General features: G+C 38.9%; 1 protein-coding gene across 3 annotated transcripts in view; it reads left to right on the forward strand.

Moving 5' to 3' along the window:
* COL21A1 (collagen type XXI alpha 1 chain) overlaps positions 1-17,493 on the forward strand; it is a 231,591-nt gene extending 214,098 nt beyond the window's left edge. For 2 of the 3 annotated variants that reach the window (XM_086370609.1, XM_086370608.1), the window contains 9 exons: positions 1,234-1,305; positions 3,668-3,703; positions 5,552-5,596; positions 10,841-10,873; positions 11,465-11,611; positions 11,700-11,754; positions 12,261-12,461; positions 14,260-14,337; positions 16,212-17,493. In XM_086370609.1, coding sequence (XP_086226735.1) covers positions 1,234-1,305; positions 3,668-3,703; positions 5,552-5,596; positions 10,841-10,873; positions 11,465-11,611; positions 11,700-11,754; positions 12,261-12,461; positions 14,260-14,337; positions 16,212-16,399 — 855 coding nt within the window. In that variant the 3' untranslated portion in view covers positions 16,400-17,493. Of the gene's footprint in view, positions 1-1,233; positions 1,306-3,667; positions 3,704-5,551; positions 5,597-10,840; positions 10,878-11,464; positions 11,612-11,699; positions 11,755-12,260; positions 12,462-14,259; positions 14,338-16,211 lie in introns of all 3 variants that reach the window. The other variant, XM_086370610.1, reaches the window with a different exon arrangement.
* The last annotated feature ends 2,295 nt before the right edge of the window (positions 17,494-19,788 follow it).

Genomic DNA, 19,788 nt, shown 5'->3' on the forward strand with positions numbered 1-19,788 from the left:
TGATGGGACTTTATTTTCAGTTTGGGAGTCACAAATGCCTTATCAGTTTCCTCCAAACCAAACAGTTGATGTCAGTCATTTTAAATTCTTTTCTAGCCTTTAAAAATCTAGAGTCATACTCAACAACTCACAGTGAGCAAAGAGAACAGAACTTAGTTTCCGCAAGAGAGAGCCATTTTTAGTTAATGTGACAAGAGTTTAGGACTAACAGTAAAACAAACAAAGCAAACCCAAAGCACCATGAAGCATGTTTAGGAGCACATCCTATCTCTTAAAATTTTAACCTAAATGTTGTTGAGACATCATCATTATATACTTTCACAGTGTAAGTCTTTCTTATTTAAGGCATTTAAAAGAAAGGAAATAATACCTGTGACATGATAAGGAGTAGAAAATTCAGTTAAGATAACACAGAATATTCTTTGCTCTGAAAACAGCTCAAGAATTTATGTTTAAGAAAATAATTTTCCAGATATATAAAGTAAAAATCATAAATGTATATATTTAATGATAAGAATGTTCACCCCAATATTGTTTATAAAAATGGTGAAAATGAGTGTTTGGCAGTAGGAATTTTATTAAATATGGTAAATCAATACAATTGAATGATGTTCTATAATTAAAAATTTTTTAAACATAATGGTATATTAAAAAATTCAATATTAATATATTTTGAAGTAAATAATTTATTATAAAATTATGCATACATAGCACATTTTGGTAACTAAGTTGCCTCTATGTTTGTGAGAGGTAGAGGGAAAATATATAACCAAATAAAAATATTGGGTAATGAAATTTTTAATAATTTTATTGCTTCTTTTTATTACCAGTTGTATAACAATAAGTTTTTTAAAGGAGGATTTGTGAGAAAAAGCAATTTCAAGGATGAAGAGAAAATATTAGTAAATGCAAAGAGAAATACCCATGTTTATTATTTTCACTGCTTAATTTTTTATTGTTGAAGTTATAAGAAAAATACCAACTATTTATGAAGCTTTCAAATATCATATGCTCTCAGAATTTCTTAACTAGAAAAGATAGGAAGAAACATAAAAAATTTTATTAGGACATCCATGGACTTTTCACTCTTTACTAGTTCTGTAATAATAACTCTGAATGTTCATAAAGTTTTAACTATCAGTTTTAAATTTGAGATGTATGTAGAGATACAAGCAGTGGGGCTGTTCACAAGCAGTGGGTCTGCGATGTTCATGTGATTTCTGTGTTATTTAGGGAGAGCCAGGAGCGGTGGGTCCCCCAGGAGAACCAGGATACCTGGGTTTACCTGGAATTCAAGGGAAAAAGGTATGATTTTTAGGATACATAATTCAGTGTTAATCAGCTGTGAACATGTAGGTTTTTCTTTTGGGCAAGTAGCATAGGAGGGCCAATGATACATTCAGCGGTGAGATGACCTACGTACTTGGCGCACACGTAATGTGCTCAACCCCATGCCAAGAGCTGTGGCCTTTTTCGTGTCCCTGCATGGGTACTGTCTCCTGCGTGAGGACCTTGGAAAAGATAGATCAGAAAATATACAGTTAAGTAATATCCTGTAAATTCATATTGTTCAGTAGTCAACCCAGGCGAGTCAAGAATTTTTTAGGGAAAGTGTGACCGAGTCCAAGCTCGCTCTGCTCTCCACTCGACAAGTCAGTGAATCCGAGAGACGAGGTTTGAGGCAAGGAAGAGACTTTAATCGGGGAGCCAGCTGACCAGGAAGATGCAGGCTAGTGCCCCAAAAGAACCTTCTTGTCAGGGCCTGGTTGCTGGGTTCTTTTATGGATCAGAGATCGGGGGAGGTGAGGAAACAAAGGAAAAAGACTATTCAGTCCTTGCAAGTTTCCTATAGAATGGCAAGGCTCAGGTGGGGGATGTGTTAGTATCACTTCCTGACAGTCCTTCACAGGTGGCTCAGGTTCCCTCCCTCCCGCAGGCCATTGTGTACGCTAACAATAACAAAAAAGGGCTCAACTCACAGAAGCAGATGCAGTGTAAATTTAAAACTAACCCTTCCAGGTTACCAAATATTCAACTCGAGCCACTCTTAACCAAAGTATGAATATCTTTCCCAAATTGAAGCAGAAGTCTGAAATGATAAAAATTACAACCAGAATGCTTGACCATGATATTCTTTTCTCTGAAACAATTATATTACATAATAGTTCATCTAAAGTTAATTTGAGTTTAAAATGTAAGGCTTATATAGTCACATAAAATATTTTGGTGAGATAAGATAGCATTCCCTTGGGTTCTCTCTCTATCCCGTTAAATAAAAAAGCTCTGAGTTGTATCTGTATAAATATCATTGTCGGCTTGAAGGCTTTGAGCAAGAACTTAACTGGCTATCTGTCAGAGAAGTCCACACCCCTGAGTTAGTATCTAAGCATCCAGGTTAAAAGTGACTGTACCAGTTTTGTTCTGTAAAGGGTACAAATTCTTATGTCTCCATCTTTGTATCCCTTGCTGTTTCAAGTTTTGTATCATTTCATTTTTTCTATCCCTCATGTGTTATCTGTTCGGGCCCTAGGTTATTGTCCCCAGAGTGATCTTTTTTGCTCTGATGAGTGGCAGGCAGCACTTGCTGACACAAGGATGGTCCACACAGCAGTGATTAAGTGTTGGACTCTTAGTGGCTAGTATTTATTTAATACTATTGACTATAGTATTTACTTACTACTGCTACTGCTGCTGCTGCTAAGTCAGTCGTGTCCGACTCTGTGCGACCCCATAGATGGCAGCCCACCAGGCTCCCCTGTCCCTGGGATTCTCCAGGCAAGAACACTGGAGTGGGTTGCCATTTCCTTCTCCAATGCATGAAAGTGAAAAGTGAAAGTGAAGTCGCTCAGTATCCGACTCCTAGTGACCCCATGGACTGCAGCCTACCAGGCTTCTCTGTCCCTGGGATTTTCCAGGCAAGAGTACTGGAGTGGGGTGCCATTGCCTTCTCCGATTTACTTACTAAATCTATGTGAATATATGTTTGGATTTAGAGAATTTCCTTGTTCAGAAACTTGCCAGTTAAAAGAAAACCTGTGTTTTATTTGCTGTAAGCACAAAACTCTATGTTTGGATAGCATGGCCCAAGTTCAACTTTCAGCAAATGCTTACCTTTCCCGATCTGTGTGTTAATTATAAAAGCAAAGACATTGAACTAGTTGGTTTCAAACATCTCTCCTGGCTGAGAAACTCCAGGAAACAATATTATGGTATATGACTTTACCCCAAAAGTTAATTTTTGAAGCATATATTTTCTAAAATGCCATTTCAACATTGTTTCATTGTTTCTTATAAATCTGTGGCTACTATTGGCTGAATAGTAAGAAGACTTTTCAGTTTGATTTCATAAAAAATGATTTGTCAAGTCTTCTCTTTGTTTAACCTCAGATTGTCATCAATATGGAAAAGTTTTCTTCTTCCTTATAACAAAGAAATTGTAGTAAACTTTCTTTTGAATATAAGAGCACAAGAAAGTATTCATTTAGAACATTGCTTTGACATAATGTGGTTTTACTCTCTTCCCAAATATTATGTTAGCTTCTGTATATAAGGCACTTGTGGAATTTGCATGAGACCATGTATTTTTCTTTGCTGAAGAAAAACATGTTTATTTGAAAGGTTACAGAATATATTATATTATGCTACATATAAAACTGCCTTTTTGCAGGGGGACAAAGGAAATCAAGGTGAAAGGGGCATTCAGGTACGTTACTGGCTTTTTTTTGGCTTGCAACAAAATCAGGACTTTCTGCTTTATTCTTGTAATATCTGTTCATTTATATACTTTGTGGTGTGTTGGTTTCACCAGATGATTTGACATGACTTATGCCCAAATAAATTTGATAAGACACTGTTCACTCTACATATAAAACATATTCAAACTAATAAAAAGAAGGAGAATTATACCAGAAAATTAGATCAGGCTGAAGAAATCTAGGGTGATTTAGAAGGACATTTGGTTTTGGACGTCTTAGTGAAAAAGGTGAAGAGAAGAAATGTGCGACAGCTTTGAGAGGTGAGGACAGTTCTACCTCAGTCCAAGTGGCTCTAGAAGAGATTTTTCCTTAACTGATCGCTGGTCCATGAATAGGACGCTGCTGGCTGAATCAGTGACACACTGATAAGGAATAAACTGTATCTGTCGGCCTTTCAGTCTTTCACGTTCTAGAAATATATAAGATTTTTCTGACCAAAATTATAAATCTGGACAGACAGTATTTCAGCGATGTTTTTAAAATTACAAAGCTTAGTGATAGTGGCTGAGTTTTGCTACATAAAATAAGCTTCATATAAAACAAAGACACTGCAAAATTTCCCAGGATGTTCAAAACTCTGGAATATCTGGAGGCATAAAAGAAAATTTCAGAATGAAAATCTGCTAGGGTCACAGGCTCAGTGTGTTTCAGACAATGAAAGTTGAATTAAGCCCCTTCTCTGAGATCCACCACCCTGGTCATTTCTTGTCATGGGTCCTGGGTGACTGAAGCATCATTCTAACTAGTCTTCTTGAGTCCAGTCACCCTTTCCCCCAACCACAAAAAATGTGTGAGTTGAGTAAGTTGAAGGTGTAAAAGGTGTTGGTTTGATCCATTTATATACTGCAATACGATTACTACTGTCGGGTCAGCTAATACCTTTATCATGCACATTAGTTTGTTTTTGTTTTGAGAACAGTTGAGATTTAGAATCTTAGCCACTTTGAAGTTTGGAATTTAACTGCATATTTAAGATATTAATTTGCTTAGTTTCTGCACTACACAGTAAGCAACTTGATGGCAACATAGGGACACTGTTACCGGGTCCTGCCAGCAAACAGGGCCCCTGGGAATTCATGGGTATAACTAAATGGAAAAAAAAAAAAACCTGCTATTCAGGAGTGATTTAAAATTTCAGTCACTAGATCTTTAACTGATTGTATATCTAGGTGTATGTTTTACTAGACTATATTAATTACCCTTTCAACATAGGGATGAAATAGTGGTATTTCAGGGTCTGGCCCAATGTCTTATACAAGATGGATGTCTTATACAAAATATTAATTGAATGGACAAATATGTTTGTATCTTTATCAAGTTTTCTTTATTTGTCCCAATTTAAAGATCTTCATTCAAAATATTTTTTACAGTGTAAATGTAGAAATGTCTTTTAAATTTAAAATGTCTGTAAAGTGGTCTTCTTGCCCTCACATGTGCATAATCCACACCAAACATAATGCCATTGAAGTTAAGAAAAAGACCACAGTCACTGGATTTTTAAACAGTTTTCATGCCGTGAGCATGGACTCCGCAGAACACCCTCAATTGTCTAACACGTTCTATTTACATGTTCCCCAAAGTCAGTAGTTTGTTCCTGTCTCCGTCAATTTTAACTCTAAGGTTAGGCTGACTTTCCTCTCACTTCTTTTCCTCTCTTCTCTTGCATCGTTTTGCATATTTACATCACTGCTCTTGTGACCTTTGTTCTAGATAGCAGCAAAGTACTAGTATGCGTTGTATGTGTGAACGCATCATGTATGTGTGAACTAATAAATGACATTTATTCAATTTTAAAGGGTCAAAAGGGAGAAAATGGAAGACCAGGGATTCCAGGATTCCAGGTATTTTTTTTAATGGAAAATGAATTAATGAATCACATAACTGAACAAGACTGAGAGAGAGTTACTTGCAAATAAAAATGACTGAGGAGAAGGGGAGGTGTGGTGTGCACTCTAAGTGCACAGGGACGAGAATCCTCGTGGTGATGGTGATCAGGGCTTGCTTTAATTATTCGATTTATATTTTTATTTTCCCATGCTGATACTCTCTGTGGCTGTGAAACTTGACTTTCAATACTTATTTCTGACCAAGTAAATGACTAAAGGCCGGGGCTTCCCTGGTGTCCTGTGATTAGGACTTTGCCTTCTAGTTCAGGAGGTGCTGTTTCAATCCCTTGTCAGGGAGCTGAGATCTCACGTGTCTCTCAGCCAAAAATCCAAAATGTAAAAACAGAAGCAATGTTGTAATAAATTCAGTAAAGACTTTAAAAATGGTCCACATTTTAAAAAATGACTGAAGGTAGACAGTTCCACCTGCTTCTTGGAGTAGTAATGGCCCAAGGCAGCCGTTCATAGCAACATCTCTGTACCTGTTGCTGAGTTTTTATTTTCTTCTTAAAATGTGAGCAGTTGAGGCCCTGTGTAGTAAAAGAATCGACTTGTTTCCCTCTAGTTTGTTCAAAGACACAATTTGCTACCCTATAAATGTGTTAATCCCATCTCAGGGAACTGTCATGGAATGGATATATGCTTTTCTTCCTTTTTAAGAAAAATTTTACTAGTATAATTGCTTTGCAATGTTGTGTTGGTTTCTGCTGTCTGACAATGTGAACCAGCCATAAACACACATATATCCCCTCCCTCTTGAGCCTGCCTCCCAGCCCCATCCCATTGCTCTAGGCTGAGCTCCACGGCAACGTCCCACCAGCTATCTGACTTACACATAGTAACCTGTGTGCTTCAGCGCTAACTTTCTTCCTCTTTGACTAAACTCCTCCTCTGAAGCCATGTTTCTGTTAGGTTGTCACGTGGTGTGTAGGTTAAGTCAGAGCCAAACTGGACAAATAAAATCATCCAACTGATAGGGAGTGTGGGCATAAGGCAGATTCCGTAGTTGCACTGATTCTGGTGGTAGGAGGATGAAACCGTGAGGTGACGGCTCGAAGGGCAGAGTTTCTGGGTCCCTCGCTTGGAGGAATGGGAGAGGGCCTGGCGGGTGGGAAGGCATGTGTTTGAAAGCACAGGGCCCCGGGCGCGTCTTAGATGAAAGGTGAGCGTTGGGTGTTGGGAAATTGAGAGCCTAGAAGCTGGGCTTCAGAGCAGGCGTCACTGAGAGCGCACAGGACCGGGTCCGCCCGTGTGCAGTGACGGTCAGGAAGAAAGGTCTCCTCAGTTTGGGCCCCTTCGCCCCATGGTAAACCGCCGGATGACAGGCAGCTCTGTCCTTGCTCCTCGCCGCCCTGCTCTGCTTCCCCAGGTTAACCACACAGCATCTGTGCACGGCTCTTCTCACAGGAGAGCCTCACCTCTCCATGCGTCAGCCTCCACGACCCCGGCCGGTCCTCCCACCTTTTACTCACAGAATCTCCGGTAGGAGCCTATTTCCTTTGGATTCTGAGCGCACAATTTGGCGGCTAGCTCACTGGTTGACAGATGACACCCTTGGCAAGGTTCCCTTAACATCTTCTTTTTTTTTTTCTCACTTCCCAAGAGAAAAAGCAAGTCTGCCTCCCCCAAGGCAGGATTTGGGTTTGCTGGAAAGCTCTGTCCTGGGTGGGTTGGAAGCTGCGTTTCCACTGCCATGACTCGAGTCTGCAGAGGGGTTGGGGCAGTTGTGGCCTCAGCTGCTGAGCGGTTGTCCCACCCCTCTAAGTAAACAAAGCCCTAAGTTACCTGTCATCCTACCAAGTGCTGCACGTGTACGATTTGATTTTTTTTTGGCCTTCTTGTTATGAATGGGGTCCAAGCAAATGTTTCTCTCACAAGATCATCTAAGTGGATTCTCAGCTGACAGCTGTTTTCAGTTTCAGCTCTAATTTGGTTCTAGTCCTGGGAGCTTTTATCCTTTTATCTTTTATCTTTCCCCTTACCTGGATCCAATTGCAGGATTCTATCTGGTAGGGGACATATCTGCATTTCTTCAGAAACCTTTATATTTAAAGAATGGCTTGACAAAGAGTATTTTACTCACTGATTGATTTTTATATGAAAACTAAAATTTAGTGTCTTTATGCTCAAGTTTTGAGAATCTCCCTTATTCTGTGCCAAACATTGATTTTTCCCTAATTTTTTCTTCTGTCTCATTTGTATCTTCATGTTGAAGGAACCTAGAAATAAATCAACATAAATCCTCAAACTTCATTGTTATACATGGAATTCTCTATTGAAATGTTTGTTATACACTGAATTTCATATTGAGATGTTATACACTGAATTTTATATTGAATTGCAGAACATGAATTTTTAACTTTAAAAGTTGATTAATGATCAACTATATTTCAATAAAAAATAATAAAGTTGATTAATGAAATCCCTCCTGTGTATTGTGAAAGCTCTACCCTTTGTTCTAAACTAATACTGGGTGATTTTGGAGCCTGAATGTACAATAAATTTCAAAAACAAAAAATTCTAGTGTATTTCCTAAAGGTTCTTATCATCTCTCAAAAATATCATTGGAATGACTATGTAAAAGATAAGAGGAAAAACTTTAAAGGAACCATTCAGATGTATCCCATGATTGTGATGGTGAGAAAGCTTCAGGTAAAGGGCCCTAGTTTATATCATGGGAAGAAAAAACTGCCATGTTGGTCAACATGCACATATGCATGCTACGTTGCATCGGTCACGTCTCACTCTCCTATGGCTCCTCTGTCCATGGGATTCTTCAGGCAAGAATACTGGAGTGGGTTGCCGTGCCTCCTCCAGGGGATCTTCCCAACCCAGGGATCAAACCTGTATCTCTTGGGTCTCCTGCATTGGCAGGCGGGTTCTTTAGCACTAATGACACTTGAGAAGCCCATTGTACAAAATTTGTGTTGTTCAGTTGCTAAGTCGTGTCTGACTCTTTGCAACCCCATGGACTGCAGCGTATCAGGCTTCCCTGTCCTTAACTATACCCCAGAGTTTCCTCAAACTCATGCCCTTTGAGTTGATAATGACATCGAACCATCTCATCCTCTGTCGTCCCCTTCTCCCCCTGCCCTTAATCTTTCCCAACATCAGGATCTTTTCCATTGAGTTGGCTGTTCACATCAGGTGGTCAAAGTATTGGAGCTCTCAGCTTCAGCATCAGTCCTTCAATGAACATTCAGGACTGATTTCCTTTAGGATGGACTGGTTTGATCTCCTTGCAGTCCAAGGAAATCTCAAGTCTTTTCCAGTGCCACAATTCAAAAGCATCAGTTTGACACTCAGCCTTCTTTATGGTCCAATTCTTACATCCATACGTGACTACTGGAAAGACCATAGCTTTGACTAGAGTCTGGATCTTTGATGGCAAAGTAATGTCTCTGCCTTTTAATATACTGTCTAGGTTGGCCATAACTTGTCTTCCAAGGAGCAAGCATTTTTTAACTTCATGGCTGCAGTCACAATCTGCAGTGATTTTGAAGCCCAAGAAAATAAAGTCTATCAGTGTTTCCACTGTTTCCCCATCTATTTCCCATGAAGTGATGGGACCAGATGCCATAATCTTAGTTTTCTGAATGTTGAGTTTTAAGCCAACTTTTTCACTCTCCTCTTTCACTTTCACCAAGAGGGTCTTTAGTTCTTCCCTTTCTGCCCTAAGGGTGGTGTCATCTGCATATCTGAGGTAATTGCTATTTCTCCCGGCAATCTTGATTCTAGCTTGTACTTCATCCAGCCCAGTGTTTTGCTTAATGTGCTCTGCATATAAGTTAAATAAGCAGGGTACTCCTTTCCCAATTTTGAACCAGTCCTTTGTTCCATGTCCAGTTCTAACTATTGCTTCTTGACTTGCTTACAGGTTTATCAGGAGGCAAGTAAGGTGATCTGGTATTTCTATTTCTTTAAGAGTTTTCCACAGATTTTTGTGATCCACACAGTAAAAGGCTTTCATGTAGTCAATGAAGCAGAAGAAGATGCTTTTCTGGAATTCTCTTGTTTTTTCTCTGATTCAGTGGATGTGGGCAACTTGATCTCTGGTTCCTCAGCCTTTTCTAAATCCAGCTCATACACCTGGAAGTTCTCAATTCATGTACTGTTGAAGCCTGGCTTGAAGGATTTTAAGCATTACCTTGCTAGCGTGTGAAATGAGTGCAATTGTACAGTAGTTTGAACATTCTTTGGCATTGCCCTTCTTTGAGACTGGAATGAAAACTGACCTTTTCTAGTCCTGTGGCCACTACTGAATTTTACAAATTTCCTGCCTTATTGAGTGCAGCACTTCCACAGCATCATCTTTTACTATTTGAAATAGCTCAGCTGCAATTGAATCATCTCCACTAGCTTTGTTCATAGTAATGCTTCCTAAGGCCCACTTGACTTCACACTAACATGCTGCTTTCCTAATCTCTGAATTTCCAGCCGTGAGTGACTTAAGCATAGGACAGTATGTTTTTCTTCCCTATGTTATCTTTTCTTTAACCCATTGTTTATCTATAGTACTCAAATAAAATTTAACTTTAAGAACACAAATTTGAAAAAAAAATAGAATCTTAATCACTGAATAAAAAAATAAATATTCCTTTTTTTTTTTTTTTTTTACTGATTTGAGCTTTTTATTGAAGTATAGTTAGTGTACAATTATATATAAGGTTTACAATATAGTGATTTGCAATTTTTAAAGGCTATACTCCATTTATAGTTATTATTAAATATTGGGTATATTCTCTGACTTGAGTTTTAATTTTCCTTAAACTAGTAATATATTTTAAAATAAGAGTAGAGTTTTAAAAGAATTTAGATAGAATGACATTCTAACCTACATATTTGACCTTCATCATATGAAAATATTCATATAGACAAATGAAAGTTATATAAATTAACCCTTTTATATTATTCATTTAGTGTATTTCCTAGTCATTAGTGAAAGTCCCTCAGTCGTGTCCGACTCTTTGCGACCCCATGGAGTTGTATAGTCCACGGGATTCTCCAGGCCAGAATACTGGAGTGGGTAGCCTTTTCTTAGTCTCCTTTAAAAAGGTCTCTTGTATATATAATTTTGTCACTATTTCTATTGCTCTCTTCCAAACCAAAAATTAAAGTTTGATTAAATATGTCTAAAGGGTACATGCCACATTGCTAGTACTGTAACTTGCACATTTTTTTTCCTATTAATTTTTAAAGGGAATTCAAGGCCATCACGGTGCAAAAGGAGAGGTATGTTTCTTCTTGTATTATGCTGTCCAGTCCTCACGGCTTAATTTTCAGTACTGTATAAATAAATCTAGCTGTTGACATTCCAAACAGAAAATATCTTTCATGTCCTTCAATAGTTCCTAAATAGAGATTTTCAGAATTTGCAGGTTCACTGAATTAGGTATGAAATGGTACGCATTTGTCAATAGTATTGATTCCTATTCTAAATTAGGAGCTGTTTTTCTGCGTATTTTCCAGTGAGGACTATTACGCATTTCTATGCCTACCCCTAGAATTTAAAGTCTGTGGGAACAAGACTGTCGCGGTCACTGATGTATCTCTGGTACTATGCATATTGCCTAATCAATGTATGTACTAAGTAACAGTTATTTGTAGGGTTGGATGGGTGGTTGATTGGACGGATAAATTGCTGTTTAATATGGTATGAAATTTCCCTCCTGATCAATTATGGTGTTTCCCAGCAGTTACCTGTATAATTTAGAAATATGTTTGTATTTATTCATATCTGTGTTCTTGAGGACATATTTTATGGTGCAATTATACCTCCTGAAATATTTAAATAGAACTTCTGACGATTTCTCTTGTTTTTAGATGGGTGAAAAGGGAGAGCCTGGTGCCCGAGGTGCCACTGGAGCCAAAGGAGAGTCTGGGGTGGATGGTCAGATGGGGCCCCCGGGCCCCCAGGGGCCCCCTGGGCAACCAGGTGATCCGGGCCCCCCAGGAATGGATGGGAAGCCTGTATGTATTCTGCTTCTTTCACAGTTCTTATGATTTCATTCTTTGTACTTGGCATGTCCATGTTATAACCCCGAATAATTTGATGCAGGGGAGAGAATTTTCAGAACAGTTTATTCGACAAGTTTGCACTGATGTATTAAGAGGTAAGTCTCAAACATACAGATTTTAATAACTTTCAAATTTCAGAAGTAATATAATATTTTTGTAGAAATTATAAAAGTGTAAGTAAGATAAAGAAGAAAATAAAGGACATTTATCCATCTTTGTCTCTCCTAGATAAGTATTTTTACATTAAGTATTTTACAAACATTACATGGTAACGTTTGTAATCTTTTTCATAAAGTAATCTATTATTATTTCACCATTGATTAAATTTTATTTTCTGACGTAATTCTAGTAATTTTATTCCCCAATATGACACTTATAATTTAACAGTTTCTTTTAGGGAGGTACTTTCCCCTCTTATTTGAAGCAATTTCCATAATAAAATTATTGTAAACAGCAATGGATATTTCCTAGTTAAATTTCTAGAAATGAAGTTATTGGCCAAAAGTTAAGCATCTGTAAATCTTTTTTTTAAATTATAAGTGATATTATTAATGTCCATTCACCATTTAAACATAAGGGTGGGGGTTTCTTTGCTTTCAAGCCCAGTTACCTGTCTTACTTCAAAGTGGAAGAATTCAAAGCTGTGATCATTGCCAGCCCCAGCACGGCTCCCCTGGTATTCCAGGGCCACCTGGTCCCATGGGCCCAGAAGGTCCCCGAGGATTCCCTGGTTTGCCAGGAAGAGATGGTGTTCCTGGATTAATGGGAGCTCCGGGACGCCCAGGTGCCAAAGGATTAAAAGGTACTTAGTTTGTATGTGTAAGCAAATGAACAACAGAAAAAGATATTTTTTTGTATTCACCTCTTAAAGTGATTTAATAGACAAGAGTTCATGTTTGTCTTCTTGAAGACAAAAAATTTTTCTATCCCTAAATCTTTAAATAATTTGTCAACTGAGTTAAAGAATAATTATTGTACTTTTTGAAAGCATATCATAAAGTCAAGAGACAAAGTTCAAGGTTATGAAGCATGTGAACTTGTAAATCAGAAAATGTTGACAATGAACTTAGAAATTTTGCTTGTGTCCAATAATGTCTTTAAATAGAACATCACAGTCACCATTTCCTTTATTTTGACTTTGGTAACATCTGTTATTGTATTCAACATTGTTTTCTATTATAAGAAAAATTAGAGACTTTGCTGGTGGTCCAGTGGTTCAGGCTTAGCCTTCTAATACATGGGGCGTAGGTTTGATCCCTGGTCAATGAACTGCAGTCCCTCATGTCTTAGGGCCAAAAAACTAAAACATTAAAAAAAAAAATAGTGATCATGGTATCTCCCCTGCCTTATGACCCAGCAATCCCACTGCTGGGCACACACACCGAGGAAATCAGAATTGAAAGAGACACGTGTACCCCAATGTTCATTGCAGCACTGTTTATAATAGCCAGGACATGGAAGCAACCTAGATGCCCATCAGCAGAGGAATGGATAAGAAAGCTGTGGTACATATACACAATGGAGTATTACTCAGCCATTAAAAAGAATACATTTGAATCAGTTCTAATGAGGTGGATGAAACTGGAGCCTATTATACAGAGTGAAGTAAGCCAGAAAGAAAAACACCAATACAGTATACTAACGCATATATATGGAATTTAGAAAGATGGTAACGATAACCCTGTATGCGAGACAGCAAAAGAGACACAGATGTATAGAACAGTCTTTTGGACTCTGTGGGAGAGGGAGCGGGGCGGGGGATGATTTGGGAGAATGGCATTGAAACATGTATAATATCATATAAGAAACGAATCGCCAGTCCAGGTTTGATGCCGGATACAGGATGCTTGGGGCTGGTGCACTGGGATGACCCAGAGGGATGGTATGGGGAGGGAGGAAGGAGGGGTGTTCAGGATGGGGAACACGTGTACACCCATGGTGGATTCATGTTGATGTATGGCAAAACCAATACAATATTGTAAAGTAAAAAAAAATAATAATAATAAATAAATGATAAGTGGTTAAAAAAATAAATAAATAAAAATGTTGCCAACCATAAAAAAATTAAGAAAAAAAATAGTGGAGGCAGTGTTGTGTCAAATGCAATAAAAACATTAAAAATGGTCCACATTAAAAAAAAAAATCTTAAAGAAAAAGAAAATTAGGTTTTGCAACCAAACTTTCTAATAGTAAGCCACAACTTAACTGCTCTTTGCCTCTGAATGTTTATGTGAAATGTTGGTTGATAATTATTTCCTTTTAATTTAATATGATTTGAACAATTTAGATGTTTCATCAAAGGAACAGCTATGATTAACAGAAAGGGCTAAATAATTTCAAAATTAATTCCAACAATTTTCCTTTCTTAATATTTAATCTCATATTTCTAGACCATTAATCATTTTAAAAATTGTGGTTTAAAAAATTCTCTTTCCCATTAGTAATAATAAATAGGTGGTAAGTAATAATAAGTAGGTGAAACTTTTTTTAAAGATTTATTTTTCTTTAATGTATATATTAACAGCTTTGAAAGAAACAATCTAGGAGGAAGTGATTTTAATGGGAAAAGTAAGCTTATTCACCTCTCTGACACTCTGCAGGCCTCCCTGGACGGAACGGGGCAAAGGGGAGCCAAGGACTTGGGTATCCTGGAGCACAAGGTCCTCCTGGTCCCCCAGGTAAGAACTGGTGATGCTCATAAGTGTTCCTGCACATTTTGCTTTAGGAAAATCACCATAGATCTATGTCCAAAGATTTGAAATCAAGACTTTTCTTCCCTTTTTTGAGTGATTCACATTCAGCACATTGAGATCTAACTACTAGAAGTTTTATCCTATATTACATTCATGAATCATTCAAGATTCCCTCTCATTTATCATTTCAATTCTTTAGAATACCACTCCTTAAACTAGCTCTCATATGGTTTCAGTTGCTCATGCCTATCTAATGTATATCACTGTCTGTATCACTATCTTATCTTTATGATTCTCAGGGACACAAAATAAAGCTGGAATGGACTCAAAAGCCAAACTCTGCTAGCTGTGTTAACTTTGCTTTCCCTCGGTTTTCTCATTTGTGAAATAGTGATAAGATGTCATTTCAGTTCAGTTCAGTTCATTCGCTCTGTTGTGTCCGACTCTTTGCAACCCCATGAACTGCAGCACACCAGGCTTCCCTGTCTGTCACCAACTCCCGGAGTTTACTAAACTCAATGTCCATTGAGTCGGTGATGACATCCAACCATCTCATCCTCTGTTGTCCCCTTCTCCTCCTGCCTTCAATCATTCCCAGCATCAGGGTCTTTTCATATGAGTCAGCTCTTCACATCAGGTGGCCAAAGTATTGGAGTTTCAGCTTCAGCATCAGTCCTTCTGATGAATATTCAGGAGTGATTTCCTTTAGGATGGACTGGTTGGATCTCCTTGCAGCCCAAGGGACTCTTAAGAGTCTTCTACAACATCACAGTTCAGAAGCATCAGTTCCTCGGCGCTCGGCTTTCTTTGTATCATGACACTGTTGGATGATTAAATGAGTTAATATACGCTGTGCCTTCAGACAGTGTATGACAACCAAAGCTGTGTTTTCAATAAATGTGTATCATCATTATTATTTTAGATGTTACTACTTTTTGAGGCTTTTAGGTGGAGCAGATGATTCAATAATTTGTATACAAAGCGTTTTGAACAACTTTCATGCATTGGAGAAGGAAATGGCAACCCACTCCAGTGTTCTTGCCTGGAGAATCCCGGGGACGGGGGAGCCTGGTGGGCTGCTGTCTATGGGGTCGCACAGAGTCGGACACGACTGAAGCGACTTGGCAGCAGCAGCAGTTAAGTGTCGAATAAACATTTATTAGTGGTAATAGCAGGAACTATTATTAGTGATAGAGAGTGCTCCCAAACCACATTGCTCCATCCCCAAACCTAAATATTTCGGTCACCAACTTTAAAAGGCCAGTGTCTTGATTTAATTTTCCTTTCTTTGAGCATGCTAGTTGAACTAAATTATGGTTTACAAATTGGTGTTATAATACCTTTGTGTATGGATTATTATGATATTATGCTAATGACAATGTATTTCAATGTGGAAACTATATACCTATAATGAAAATAATCATTTTGACTGCAAATATGGCACAAAAGTGACTTCATTAAAGTTTTCGCTTACTGATATATTACTGGCAAATTTAAAATAATATTGGCAAAAGTAAGCTGAAAGTAAGAAATAGTTTAGCCGCAAATTGAAATCTTAAATTTTTTAAATTGTGAAATCCACAAATTGAAATCTTAAAATGTTAGCTCTGTGTCTTCATTAGCTGCATGATTTCTGTAATAACACAGCTTGGCTTAGTTTTGGAAAATTATTTTTGGATAGTTCTTTTCCAAATGGAAGGCATATAGAATTATCAAGAGGATTCCTTCTCTTTCCACTTTGAGTGCAAAAATGTAAAATGTTGAAGAGTCTCTTTTCCAGTTTACATGTTTTACAGATTCAGCTGTGTCAGCACCAGAAACGAACTCTGTGTTCATATGTTGCTAATGTTCCATCATAGGTCCAGAGGGCCCCCCTGGAATAAGCAAAGAAGGTCCTCCTGGAGACCCAGGCCTCCCCGGCAAAGATGGAGACCACGGAAAACCCGGAATCCAAGGACAGCCAGGCGCCCCGGGCATCTGTGATCCATCGCTGTGTTTTAGTGTCATTGTTGGAAGAGACCCCTTTCGAAAAGGACCAAACTATTAGTTTCTGGTGCCTCGTCCAGCAGCCTCGGCATGGTGCTCTTCTTTTGTGGTCTTTGCATCTCAGGAAGATAACAACAGTAATCCCTTGAAAAGAAACTCAAGTACCTCGGTGTTTTTATTATTGTTTTTTCCTTAAGGAAAAATATAGAAAAGGTCACATATACTGATTTTAAAGGCTCCTCAGTTCTTCGGAGCCTTGAGATTGGTAGCATTAACTAAATCTCAAGGGTTTCTTGTGAGTCCATTTGTTTTAATCAAAGTTGAATATAAAAAAAAACAACCCACCATTGCCTGTCAGCCAGTCAGTTGCAGTCACTGTGAAAAGTTTCACGTTCAGCCTCCGTGCAGCAGAGTATTTGAGTTCAATTTCTTGTCTGTGTGAATTTCATGTTTCATAGCTCATTCTTCTACCTTAGCTGAAACGTGCATCTGGCCGCGGGAAATGAGATCAGGGCTGATATTCAGCTTGGGAACAGACTGCATCACCACATGAGCACTATTCCGGTGTCTGTGCTTATCAGACAGGGGTGATGGACTGTTGGTCGTTCGGTGTTTTGAATATCACCTGTGAAAGAGATTGATGTGTTTCTTACTCCATTTGCAAATTCTCAGATGATTCAATGAATGATGATGCTGAAAAAGAGTAATGATTGCATTGGGAATGGTCTAAATATGAACCATTAAAAACATTCTGGAGAAAAAGGTTCATTAGACCTGGTCAATATGTTCAAAGGAATCATGAGTTCAGAAACACTAAAAATACTTTCTTCTTCATACCTGCTTAGTAATTGGAATGTTTGTTGCATGCCTTCATTTTCCATTTCATTTACTATATGTGTATGTTCATATATGTTAACTTTTATTGTAGCAAAGCTAATGGGAGTCAGTGCTCTAGTTGACAGGAAAGGTAACTCCATAGATCCTAGGATGTCTTGATAATTTTTTAGCAGACTTTAAAATATTTTAAACAATCTTTGTGTACTGTACTTAATGCTTTTGTAAGGAATGTAACTTGAGATATTCCATCCTTATCATGCTCTAAATTTGTTACATGCTTGTTATTCAAAGTACAATAAAATCTTGTAAAAGCCTGAATGCAGCATTTTTTAATACTTACTTATAACTGATTTTGAGTTTATTATGCATCGCAGTGATCATTTATTCAGTGGGTATAATTTATTAAATTATTTACCCTATTTTTAAATGACTGATTCACATGAAATAAGAACATAGAAACTGGGTTGTGTGCTACTCGCCTGGGCAGATAAAGCCCCTGCTTCCTGGCCCAGGAATGGCTGGTGACCAGAGTTTAGCTTAATTGATGACATGTCCTTCTGTGACTTTGATGAGGACCTTGGAGGGGACTGAAGCCCATACATTCAGCAGCTGAATCAGCTTAAGGCTTGTTTCGGTGTTCTGTCTCCAGCAAAGCCCCAGGTGTCTGTTAGACCTGACCAAGCTACTCCCCCTGCTAATTATACCATTTTCTGGGAGACCTGGTGAAGGGGCAGAATGGGAACTTCCTTTCTGCCCTTTTTCCTTCAACCAGCTTGGAGCACATGTGATGCTGAAAACTCAGCCTCTGTTTTCCAGTGCTAAATTGAATCTCAGAGACAGAGTTTTGGGTAAAATAGAAAAGAATAGCTTTATTGCTTTGCCAGGCAGAAGGGGACACAGTGGGCTCTTGTCCTCAGAAGCGTGTGTCTCAACCTGGGAGGATTTGGTGAGGAGTTTTTATTGCAATGATTCAAAGGCAGTGTTGCTGATACGGTGCGATGTGTGCCGGGTCTGCATTCCTCTAATCCGGTCTCAGGTGACCTCTTGATCTCTTGGTGAGCTTCACTGGTTCCTTTAATCTGGCCCCGGGTGGTCTTCTCTGGAATGAAGAATGCTGACATCTGCCATTTATTGGGGCTTTAGTTCCTGGGGGGCCAGGACCCTGCACCAGGGCTGTGCTGGTGTTTCCTGACTGCTCCTCCCTTGTCTCTGCATCCCTTCCCTTCCCTGATTAGCGACTGTTTGAACTTGCCGTTTGGATTCAGGGAAGGTCATGGAGGTTGGAGGCTGTCCCCTACAAACAAGAAACGGGACAGAAAAGCTTCCGTGTTCTGGAGCCCCACGAGGTCCTGCTCAGTTTCACATGGCCGTGAAGTGCACAGAACTGGCCAGGGACACAGTGGGGACGTAGTCATGTGGTCTGGCATGAGGACACTCATGTCTAAAAAGAAACAGAGCAACAGGGGATTGCTCTATAATCATTCTAAAACAGGAGAAAGTGCTATAGAAATGTATGCACGCATGCATGCTAAGCCACTTCTGTCGTGTCCAACTCCTGTGATCCCATGGACCATAGCCCCCCGGGCTCCTCTGTCCATGGGATTCTCCAGGCAAGAATACTGGAGTGGGTTGCCATGCCCTCCTCCAGGGGATCTTCCCGGCCCAGGAATCGGACCCACATCTGTCTCCTGCATTGGCAAGTGAATTCTTTACCATTAACGCCACCTGGGACGCCCATATAAATGTATAGGATGATGCTATTGACTAAATTGTGTCACTTCCAAATTCATATGTTGAAACCCTAACTCCCTATGGGACTCTGTTTGGAAATTAAGGTTTTAGGCTGTGATTATGGTTAGATAAGTTCGTAAGAATGGTATACTAATCCTGTACAATCAGTGGCCTCTTCTCATATGTCTGCCTGTGAGGAAAGCCCACGTAAGCACACAGAGCGAAGACAGTGATTTGAGAGCCAGGAAATGATCATACTAACTGAATAAGCCAGACAGAAAATGATGAAAACAATACCGATGAACTATTTTCAAACAGAAATATATTCACAGACATAGAAAACCACCTTATGGTTACCAAAGGGGAAAGGAAGGAGGAGGGACAAATTAGAAGTTTGGGACTAAGAGACACACACTACTATATATAGAATAGATAACAACGAGGACCTGCTGGATAGCACATATCTTGTAATAACCTTCAATGGAAGAGATTGTAAAATAGAATATGTATTTGTATATCCATGTATACTTGAATCACTTTGCTGTGTACTTGAAACTGACACAATAATTGTAAATCAACTGTATTTCAATGTTAAAAAAAGTTGCATTAAAAAAAAAGCCAAGGACTTCCCTGCTGGTCCAGTGGCTAGGACACCTTGCTCCCAATGCAGGGGGCCCAGGTTCATTTGCTGCTCAGGGAACTAAATCCCACATGCCACAGCCAAAACTTCCTGTGCCACAATAGTAAGATCCCACAGCTGCAAGGAAAACCAAAGGTCCTTATGCTACAGCTAAGACCTGACATGGACAAACACGTAGTAATAAATACTTTAAAAGAAGCCAGGAGGATCACCAGCATTGATCTTGCACTTTCAGTCTCCAG

The sequence above is a fragment of the Bos grunniens genome, chromosome 23 (assembly GCF_055505025.1).
Source record: "Bos grunniens cultivar Pamir isolate PY7600 chromosome 23, Bosgru_T2T1.0, whole genome shotgun sequence".
Classification (NCBI taxonomy): domain Eukaryota; kingdom Metazoa; phylum Chordata; class Mammalia; order Artiodactyla; family Bovidae; genus Bos; species Bos grunniens.